The sequence below is a fragment of the Sardina pilchardus genome, chromosome 22 (assembly GCF_963854185.1).
Source record: "Sardina pilchardus chromosome 22, fSarPil1.1, whole genome shotgun sequence".
Taxonomy (NCBI): Eukaryota; Metazoa; Chordata; class Actinopteri; order Clupeiformes; family Clupeidae; genus Sardina; species Sardina pilchardus.
Window position 1 is genome coordinate 23868433 of NC_085015.1, and position 10871 is coordinate 23879303.

Here is a 10871-nt window from a genome sequence, read left to right on the forward strand (position 1 = left end):
TTTCATTTATGTACGTAACAACCTTGATCAATATTTTCCTTATGCAACGTAGGGATATGGTGCATAAAGAATGAAAGACCTAAAGTGTTGGACCAAGATTGAATACATAGGCATACGTGGTTCAGACATTTTCTGGAATATACAGTATATGTGTTTTTTTTATAGGAGACAGTCAGGTCTCCCTATATCTGGGTCTTTCACAAAAATTATCACAAAAATCAAGATGTACCATTAACCCTGAGAAACCATTGACAAACACATCTCGTGCGAAACCGCTGCCCGAGGCGTTGTGTTGAAACCAACCTCACGATTACACTCGTGTGTACCTCAATGCGTGTGTTCACATAGTGATTGATGCCATTTGAGCCCCGGTGTTGCCACATGCAATGGCCAACGTTGCAGTGAACTCGTGTTGCAACAGAAGCAGTTGGGTGTTGTCACCATGAGTCTTTTGTTTTTCATTGATTAGAATTTTGTATTGTGCCACCATCTGTTTGTTTTGCACGACTGAAATGTTTATTCAAAGAACCACTTAATAATACTGACGGAAGTCTGGTGGCGCCAAGTGAAAAACAGTTGCTGTTGTAATCAGGCTGGCTGAAATCGATGGGAGTGTTCACTTTGTCAATTACTCCTTCAGGTACGGAGTCACCAAAGGGCGATAGCTCCTCATTGGACGAGGACAGCAGTGATGCGCTCTCTCCTGATCAGCCAGCCAATCACGACTCTCCCCTCAGCTCCAGCCAGCAGCACTCGCCGCCTGATGTGCTTAATCTGAATGGGCACCCATCTCCCCCTCAGGTACCCTCACCATGTTAATGAACTCACTAATTAACCTTTTAAACCACTTCATACATAATCCAGTGACTTAGGTTCACTAGGATAAACGGAGTGTGATAATAACTAAAGAGTAAAGCCAAGTGCTATTACACCCATTGATGCACTTATTGTGGCTTTTTATGTTGTTAGAAATGCACTTAAAAACCTAAATGTTTTTTTCATGTTGTAAGTCGCTTTGGTTAAAAAGCGTCAGCTAAATGTAATGTAGTGTAATGTAATGTAATGTAATGTAAAAGTAAAGATGGTAAACATGAGTGTTGATGATCACTAAACAGGCAGAATGACGGAGCTGAAGTGCTGACCAAATGAAAAGTGGAACTATAAGTGTGATTAATGTTCCTCTTCGTTTCTGTATCTTCCTCGTTCCCCTTCGTTTGTCCCGTGTGCAGTTCCTCCCGCAAGTCCCTCCGCAGCTGAATGGCACGGACGTTCCTCCACCGCAGTTGCTGACCAATGGGGCCTTGACCCCCACCGTCGTCACACCGCGTCCAACCACGGGGCAGACGAAGGTGGGCTCTCTCGTCCTCTCTAAACAGTCACACCTCAATGAGTACTGGGTTTTTGTTTAAGTTTCAGGAACATCAGGGCAGTAGTTGTGGTCTAATTGTGCTTACAAACAAACAAATGAACAAACAGGCCAGAGAAACCACCAAATAAACAAACACGTGCCAAAGCACAATGTCCTTGATGGAGGATTTGTTGTAAGCACAGTGAGCTTGGTTTAGCCATGTGCTGCACAGAGGGCCATGCTCGATTATTCTATGTGTAGCCCTCTAGTATGTATCCAAGAGGTCTGATGTGTTCTGAACGGGCTCTTTTTCTTCTCTGTCCTCTGCTGCGCATATCGAATTCTTCTCATCCTTTCAAAAAAACAAAAAAAAGAAACCTCATGCATCTTAGTGCTGTGCTGTCTTGCGTCTCTTCTTCACGTAACATTCCTCTTTCTCTTCCTCCTCCACACAGTCGTCGTCTAAGTCCAGTTCGGACCGGCCGTCCCAGCGGCCCAAGAAGGCCAAGGACAGCAAGCCCAAGGTGAAGAAGCTCAAGTACCACCAGTACATCCCGCCGGACCAGAAGGCGGAGCGCGAGCCGCCGCCCCAGATGGACTCGTCCTACGCCAAGCTGCTCCAGCAGCAGCAGCTCTTCCTGCAGCTGCAGATCATCAGCCAGCAGCAGCAGCACTACAACTACCACACCATCCTGCCTGCGCCGCCCAAGTGAGTGTGTGTGTGTGTGTGTGTGTGTGTGTGTGTGTGTGTGTGTGTGTGTGTGTGTGTGTGTGTGTGCGTGTGCGTGTGCGTGTGCGTGTGCGTGTGCGTGTGCGTGTGCGTGTGCGTGTGCGTGTGCGTGTGCGTGTGCGTGTGCGTGTGCGTGTGCGTGTCTGTACGTACATGTGTAAGCGGTATGAGCCCGAGTTTTGTGTGTGTGTCTGTACGTACATGTGTAAGCGGGATGAGCCCGAGTTTTATCATTGGTTATGAAGAGTCAGTCAAAGACAGATTAAACTTGAGGGTAAACTAAAGAGTTAATAGACTGATTGAGATCTGCGTTTTATCTCATAAAGAGAATGAACGGCCAAAAGACGAATCGGTTTGAAAGAGAGAGCAAGATGGTGTGGCACTTGAGTAGAAGTTCTGCAGTTGCAATTCCAAGTGAAGGCACTAGAGGGAGTTGTAGGCCCTGCTCTTTGCCAACGTGCTCATTGTGCTGGGGTTGCACGGTTATGTAACTTCACCAGTGGAAGTCAGAGGAAGTCCGTTCTCACTGCAGCCATTTCCTCTCTCCAGACCCCCTACCGAGCAGCAGCAGCAGCCTCCGCCTGCTCCCCCTCCCCCAGCCAACCCTGGGCCCTCCCCGTCCCGTGCCGTGCCAACCCCCGCCTCCTCCTCCACCCCCTCCTCCAGCCAGACCGGGTCCAACCGCCAGGGCCAGCCCCCGTCTGCCGACGCCAAGCCAAGCACCCTGCCGGCGAACCTGGACGAGTTCAAAGTAAGCTGACGTCTGAAAAGTGCATTACAAAGGCACGCAGTGTTAAAGTCAGTGGGTCCTGGTGTTTAACTTTGTTTTATGGTTATGATTGTGCTCCAGGTGGCTGAACTCAAGCAGGAGCTCAAACTGAGGGGTCTGACCGTCTCGGGCACCAAGAACGACCTGATCGAGAGGCTGAGGAACTACCAGGAGCAGAACGGCGGTGCCCAGAAAGCTGCCCAGTCTCAGGGGCAAGCGAACGGTCTCGTGCCGGTTGTCGCACTGTCCAAGGAAGCCCCAGTGAAATTGGGAACCGTCCCGGTTGTCAACGGCCATGTCACTCAGATGCCCCACGTGATGCGCTTCAGCAGCACAAGCTCCTCCCCTCCGGTGTCTCCCGCCCCCTCTGACCGGTCATTGGCTGGAATGAGCCCAGACGAGACGAGCTGTAATGGCGACGTGTTTGGTGAAATGGTATGCTCACATTTTTACCGCTTTAGTTAGTTGGTCTTCACAACGAATTAAAGAAATTGTGAAGATGTATATCAGGAATCCGCTCCCATTCACCTCTCGAATTAGACCATTTCCCTCTGCCTCTGCGTCATATTCTGCAAGAACCCCACAGAATTCCCTGGCATAAGACCCACTCTGTGCAGCAGTTGACATTCCAGAATAACGACTGGAAACAAGCCGCTGTTCCGTGACAAGAGATAGAACCCAATCCAGACTGATTTGTAGGGTAACATTTTCCAAAGCAATTCTGGAAAAATAGTTTTCTTTCAAAATGCTATGGTCACATTTGTGCCTTCATAATAAATAAGAAATGTTTATCAGGAGAGCACCCACATTCACCTCCCTGAATTAGGCAATTTCCGTCTGCCTCGTATTCTGCAAGAATTGACGTTCCAGAATGACGATTTAGAACATCCCATTATTGTTGTGTGACAACAGAGGGAACGCAATCCTGACTGATTCCCTGGATAGTTTTACAAAGCTTTTCTGGAAAAATAAGAGGACCCACATTAATCTTTACAAGACAAACAAGTTAACATCACAGTTAGCTATCTTTCATGCATGTAACGCCGCCTGTTCGGTAAATCGGTTTGACAACATTATCAAATGGCTAACAAATGTAAATGTATCAAATGATTAAATGTAATGTCGGGGACAGGGGCAATATGCTTCCCACATTAAAGATGAGGCAGAGAGCACAGATGCCACTTGTAGGAAGCAGGCCTGATAGAGTTCAGGTGTGGTGCCTGAATTCAGGCTTGAGCTCGCCAAGGAACGATGTCAACAAAGGCTATTCTCTATATTGTCTTAGTATGTTTTTGATAAATTCAGGCACAGATAATTTCCAGTCTATCAGCCCTTCATGATCTCTCTCTCTCTCTCTCTCTCTCTCTCCCCTTTCTCTCTCGCTCTCTCTCTCCCTCCCTCTCCCCTGTGTAGGTGAGCTCCCCTCTCACTCAGCTCACGCTGCACCCGTCCCCGGAGCCCCTGGAGGCCGCCGTGGTGAAGGAGGAGCCGCGGGGCCTCGGCCAGCTCTCCAGCTGCCTCGCCCGGGCCCAGCCCCCCCTCCACAACAACGCCACCGCCGCCGGTCAGAACAAGGACCAGATGCTGCAGGAGAAGGACAAGCAGATCGAGGAGCTGACGCGCATGCTGCGCCAGAAGCAGCAGCTGGTGGAGACGCTGCGCCTGCAGCTGGAGCAGGGCAAGCGCAACGGTAACGGCGGCGTCGGCGTCGGCGGCGTCGCCATGGACATCCCCAACATGGTCATCGCCACCGCCGCCGAGACCCACCTCCTCCTCAACGGCGTCCAGCTCAACGGCGTGACCGCCACGGTGAAGGAGGAGACCGAGGACGAGAAGATGGCGCTGACGACGGCGACGACACCGGCAACTACGGTAAACGCTCCTGTGGTGGCCATGGAGACGCAGCAGCAGACGGCGGGCCAGAGGAAGGTGCAGATGCCGTGCTCCCAGCAGACGCTGCTCAAGCTGCAGCAGATCCAGCGGCTGCAGGCACAACAGCAGCAACAGCAACAGCAGCAGCAGCAGCAGCACGTGGAGCTGCAGAGGATAGACCTGCAGCAGCAGCAGCAGAAACTGCAGCAGCTGATCCTACAGCAGAGACAGGCACAGCAACTGCAGCAACAACAACAACAACAACAACTACAACTACAACAGCAGCAACAGCAACAACAACAGCAACAACAGCAGCAGCAGCAACAACAACAACAACAACAGCAGCAGCAGCAGCAGCAGCAGCAGCAACAACAGCAACAACAACAACAGCAGCAGCATCAGAGGAAGCAGCTGAGGCCTCAGAAGCAGCAGCAGAGGCAGCAAAAGAAGCAGGAGCCTCCCAAACCACAGCAGGTCAGTCAGACTCTCCAGTACCTCATTAAATAGAGATTGGAAACTGTCAACTTCTGCTCATGACACTGATTAAAAACATAAGAATCGTTAAAGACTATTTGGTCATCAAGCAAGCACCATGTTGATTTCCATTAATTCACTCTCTATTCTGTGTAGTTTCCTTGCAGTGTTATAATTTGTATTGGTACTTTTGTTATAGGCCCCTCAAGTGTTTGTTACCCAGCAACCCAGTACACCGGTCACAACTCCCTCAATCTCATTGGACCTCCTCAAGGCACATCCCGCCCCTACGTTGGTGACGGACGGCAATGGAAACCACTATCTGATCACACTGACCAACAGCAGCACAGACGGCCAGCTGCCCATTTCGCCACAGAGCAAGACCAACGGACGCATCACTCTTCAGGTACAGACCAGTTTCTCACAGTTGACCTTCCCAAAATGGTGCCCTAGATTGATTTCACAGTGCTAGCTTGAGTAATATGGTCGACTCTAGACTAATGAATGGGTAATGTTTGTTTTTAATCAGAGGTTACAGTCGACCCCTGTCAAGCTCCCCAGCCAATCACCTGTACAGATGGTCTCCAGCAACAACCAATCAAAACCAAAGGAGCAGACGACTCCTGTTAAACAGCCTGTGAAAAAGGTTTGTTCACATACATGCACAAAGAGAAGCTACTGTATTAAAGGAGAATTACATTGGAATTTTCACACAGATCTCTGTTTTATGAGGTCACCTCTTAGTGTGTTTTGGTCAAGGCTCATGATGTCTGTCTGTTTCCTCTTCCTCAGAGGACCGCCCTCCATCTGCAGACCAATGGCGTGCAGGAGCCCAGCGTGCCGGTCACTGCTCCACCCAATCTCCAGCCTTTCTTCTTCACCAAGGACTCCTCATTGGATCAGACCATCTCGCCTCCACCAATCAAGGTAGGGCGGTGAAACTCTCAAAACCCCCTATAATGAGACATCCTGTCTGAGTTGAGCACTTCTTCTTACTCACTTCACTATATTCAGCCGTTTCCATTTCCTACATCCATATTCCTCTCATATCTCAACTCTGTGTGTTCCCCTTTTTCATTGACATTCAGTAGTTCAAACTGTCCTTTTTTCTTTCTTTCTTTCTCTCTTCATCGTTTTTCTTCCTCCTCTTCCTACAGCCGGAGGTGTGTCCGACCTTTGACCGACACACCTTGTTCACCCCTCCCTCTCCTAAACAGACCTCTCACTCCACTTCACACAAAGTACGACCCGTCATCTGTCTGTCTGTCTGCCTGGCTTTTATCTTGTCCTCTTTTCATCTTTCATCCCTTTTTCCCTCTGTCTGTCGTCTCTCTGTTTGCTTATGGCAGTGCCTCTAACCAGGTCAAGGTTTTTCCCTGGTAGTTGTTAGTCAGAAGAGCAAATATTTTGCTTTGAAAGCCTTTATCAGATATCAGATTTTATAGTGCAATTTGATGCCTTTATGATGGCTGATAGTGTGTTCTTCTAATCGATACCACACGGTATCCTTGAGTGTGACCATTGTCAATGTTATCTGTACACAATGTGTGTTGAGTGTTTGTTCTCATGGGATGATTTGTTTATATTTGACCACAGGAGAATGGCTCATGCAGTCAGCATATTGACGACTTGTTTGACATCCTCATCAAGAGTGGAGGTAAGGTTCTTCTCCTAGAATATACACACTGTATGTGTGCCAAAGACACCTAGTTCATCTAGACTCACCAAGACGGTGCTATATTCAGAAAGATATCAAATATCAGCGAATGGAGAGTCTTCCAAGCAGTCCTTACCACATGTTAATACAGGATATATCATTTCTTAGTGTAGTTTATGTAATTATACATTTAGTCAAGTGTTTCATGTGAATGTTGTAGTGTGTATGCTATTGTAATGATTTCTCATCATAGTACTCATACTCTCTTCTCTTTGATCTCAAACCAGAAATCTCCTCCAATTTCAAAGCCAATCCAGACCCGTCCCTGTCAGAGCTGCACTCCAACCCGCCCACCCCCTCCCCTCCCTCCTCCCCCCTCCGCCTCTCCCCGCCGACACCTCCTCCAGAGCCGTCCTCCATCTCCTCCTCCCTGTCCTCCACCTCCTCCCTCTCCTCCTCCTCCCAGCACGCCTCCCTGCGGAGCGGGCGGCTGGAGGACTTCCTGGAGAGCACCACGGGCGCGCCGCTACTGGGCGTGGCCCCCGGCGACGGCGGCGACGACGACGCGGACGGCCCGCTGACGCTCATCGACGAGCTGCACAGCCAGATGCTCAGCACGCCCAGCATCCTGGACCACCCGCCGTCGCCCATGGACACCAGCGAGCTGGGCTTCGCGCCGCACCCCGCCGGCCTGGACTTCGGGGACCCCACCCTGGACGGCATGGACTGGCTGGACATATCCATGGGCGGGGGAGGGGGCGGCGTGGGCAGTGGCGTCGGCATCGGCGGGAGCGGAGACGGCACGGGGAGCGCCAACGGCGTCGGGGGCGGCGGGGCCGGCGAGAGCGCCACCATCTTGGCGCCGCTCGGCTCGCACACGCCCCCTAGTGTCTTCTCGGCAGACTTTTTGGACAGCTCAGACCTGCAGCTGCACTGGGACTCCTGTTTGTAGCCCCCCACCCCCCTTCCCCAACCCGCCTGTGACCGCACTTGCTTGTGTGGTCTTTGCCCGCTGGCGCTAGTGCAGCCGGGACACGGACAAGGACACAAACTCATCGCTGTAAAAGGGGGGACGCCACTCGCGAGCAAGCAGACATTTAGACACACATCCACGAACTGTGCACATTATGCTGAGAAAAGCCCCTGCTGGAAATCGGCTGCAAAAAAAAAAAAAAAAGCCCAAAATCAGGGGGGGATGGGGGAGAGACCCTCTCCGTCTCCCTGGCGTCCGTTCCTCTGATGGCGTAAGCACTGAGTTATATCTCCCTCCTGTCCTGCTCTGGACTCCCCCACGACTCTCCACCCCACCTGCTGCACCACCCGCTACACCACCCGCTGCACCACCTGCATCCAAAGACTTTGCCAACAACAGTCCCGCTGCGGTTCTCCTCCTCCTCTCGGGCCTCTCCACCATTTAGCTGCTTCTCACAGGGCAGCACTCAGAGAGCAGTACGCTGTGGCCATGCGTAGGCTTTCTCTGTCAGGCAGGAAAACTTCCGGGGGGGAGGGGTAGTAGTTTCGACATATCTGTGGTAGGAGTTGGGCTGCTGCGGCGGCAGATCTAAGATGGATTTGGGGAAAGAAGAGAGGAAATTTCACAAATGTAATACCAAAGGCAGTGTCACTTTTCAATGAGCATAGTGTTGTTGTTTTTTTTTAAAAAGAATGAATAAATGAATAAAATCTATTACCATCTATGCTGGTTTCCAGACATCCACAAACCAATAGTGGTCATCGAGCTACCTTTTCTTGGTGAAATTGCTGAACACTGCAACTGAGCCTGGTAGCCTGCAGTTGTGCGGTTGGACGTTGGACGATGTCCGCCTGGTCCCAGTAAGTGTAATCTCATGGTCCGCGCTGCATGGCTTCTCCATAAGAGACAGGGTCATCACCGTCAGCTGTTTTCCCTTTTTTATTGCTGGTAATTGGTCAGGTCAGATGTGCCTTACAGTGTAAGGCTTCACAGTCCTGGACATAAAAACAGTCAAGCCAGTGTTTTACAGTTTTGAGGTTGTGTACATTCTACAGTTATATTTTAAAATATCACCACGGTAACCGAGGGTGCCCTGTCACTCATGCGCTGGGTCCAAGTTGGGCTTCTGTCACTGTTGTACTGCTGTGCCCTTGTTCTTGTGTATTAGCACTGAGTTTATCCTTTCTCTGTTTCTCTCTCTTTCTTTCTTCCTTCCTTCCTTCCTACCATTCTTTCTCTCTCTCTTCCTCTTCCTTTCTCTCTATCTCTTTGTAATTGACTATAATGTTGGTGGACTCTCAGTGTATCAGTTCTTCCAACTTTGCACTTAAGACTTCCTGAACTGGTACCCTTGTATCGGGACAGGGCTTTCAAATACACACAGCCTCCTGGGAATTTGGTTTGGTGATGTTCATCAGATCACTATGCATTGCTATTATTTGGGGTATATATTATAAGTTGTGCTTTTTCTTTCTTCTCCCCTTGATTGTATAGTTTTAGCAGGTGGAGATTTGAGCTGGGCTTCCAGGTCAAAAATATTTGAACCTTGTAATTTTTTTAAAAGAATTAAAAAAAAAAATGACCAAACATGAAATGGGTGGTGATTTGTGTGTGTGTGTGTGTGTGTGTGTGTGTGTGTGTGTGTGTGTGTGTGTGTGTGTGTGTGTGTGTTGACTGTGTGCATGTGTTGTCTCTTGCATTTGATGTACTGTATAATTGTTTTACAGTTGAAACGCTGTGTAGGCGCATGTTGCTGTCAGCAGTACCTTTTTGATTTATTGCAAAGGGAAATCTGTTTTCTCTGCAATTTCATTGCAAATCCTAAATGGCAAATTATACTCCATGTTGCTCTGTCCAAGCGGAGAAAGACAACAGAGCCGATACAGAAAGTTTCCTTGAAGTCCTAAAACGTGTCACACTCACATTTCTGTGCCCCATGCTGCCTCTTTGAGTTCGATTTAGTGGCTCTGTGTTCTGGTGCTATACATAATTTGAACAGATCTTAGTCGACCTACAAGGTCAAGCATTGGTGTGTGTGTGTGTGTGTGCGCGCGCACGTGTGCTCTCACTGATGGAAACTCCATGCCCAGCCTATACCTTTTCCGTGCTGATGTATTTGTAATGTAATGCTGGGAACTTAATTGAGTTTACCAGAGTGGGTTCGTAGCCTAGAGGCACACAAGCCAGGGAGAACCAAAATCATTAAAGAGTGGGTTTTTTTCTGTATTTTGGGGGGATGAGGTCGGATGTTTTCACTAGTAGAGAAGGTTAGCATTTCACATACTTGCAAAATTACCATGCTTCTTCAACATGATCATAAAACATGGTGGACCTGGCTAAAAATATCTAGGCTGTAATGCATGTAAAACAATTTACAGCACATGCAAAGAACAAGTTGATGTCTTAACCTCTGATCTGATCATTCAGGGCCTGGCCACCAGAGGGGGCTGACGTCTTAGAAAAGACTCTACGTACACTCTAAGTACACTACTTTCACTCTCCATTTTCCTGGTTTGTATCATTATGACTCTCCAGCTCTGCTGTATCTTTCTCCTAGACCATTACATGTACAAAGAATATATTACTGTCACTGTCAGGGAATGCAAATTGTGCTGGACGAAACCCAGCAATAACTGGAGAGCTCTTTTCCAAAACACTATAGCCACCATTTTAATGCATTTTCATATCATTTTTAGAAATGTTGTTTTCCCAAGTCATTTCATTGGAACTTTAATTGGGTTATTGTTATTTGATTGATAATTGAATCATTATTTGATCTTCACTCAATCAAAACAGAACTGTACTTTTATTGATATTACCTGAAATACAAAATTAAATAACATGACTAATTAATGCTTTCAAAAAATGGGTAGTATTTTGGAAAAGAGCTCTTCAATTTGTCTTTCTTAACTTGACAGCTGATAATTGAGTAAACAGTGTTTATAGATTAACTGGATAATATTTAGACCAATGATAGAGAAGAGGTTCGTAAAATATGCATTTTTTAATGCTCAAAAGAGTTTCTAGAAACAGATTTACAACCACTTT

At 48.4% G+C, this 10871-nt stretch overlaps 1 protein-coding gene across 6 annotated transcripts in view; it reads left to right on the top strand.

The window, feature by feature from the left end:
- The window catches only part of mrtfab (myocardin related transcription factor Ab), a 33738-nt gene extending 24328 nt beyond the window's left edge, over positions 1-9410 (top strand). For 5 of the 6 annotated variants that reach the window (XM_062525636.1, XM_062525639.1, XM_062525641.1 and 2 more), the window contains 12 exons: positions 641-801; positions 1230-1349; positions 1804-2057; positions 2628-2829; positions 2929-3282; positions 4261-5193; positions 5393-5599; positions 5723-5839; positions 5986-6120; positions 6351-6434; positions 6790-6850; positions 7138-9410. In XM_062525636.1, the coding sequence (XP_062381620.1) occupies positions 641-801; positions 1230-1349; positions 1804-2057; positions 2628-2829; positions 2929-3282; positions 4261-5193; positions 5393-5599; positions 5723-5839; positions 5986-6120; positions 6351-6434; positions 6790-6850; positions 7138-7802 (3293 nt within the window). In that variant the 3' untranslated portion in view covers positions 7803-9410. The remainder of the gene's footprint in view (positions 1-640; positions 802-1229; positions 1350-1803; positions 2058-2627; positions 2830-2928; positions 3283-4260; positions 5194-5392; positions 5600-5722; positions 5840-5985; positions 6121-6350; positions 6435-6789; positions 6851-7137) is intronic. The other variant, XM_062525640.1, reaches the window with a different exon arrangement.
- Positions 9411-10871: the final 1461 nt, after the last annotated feature.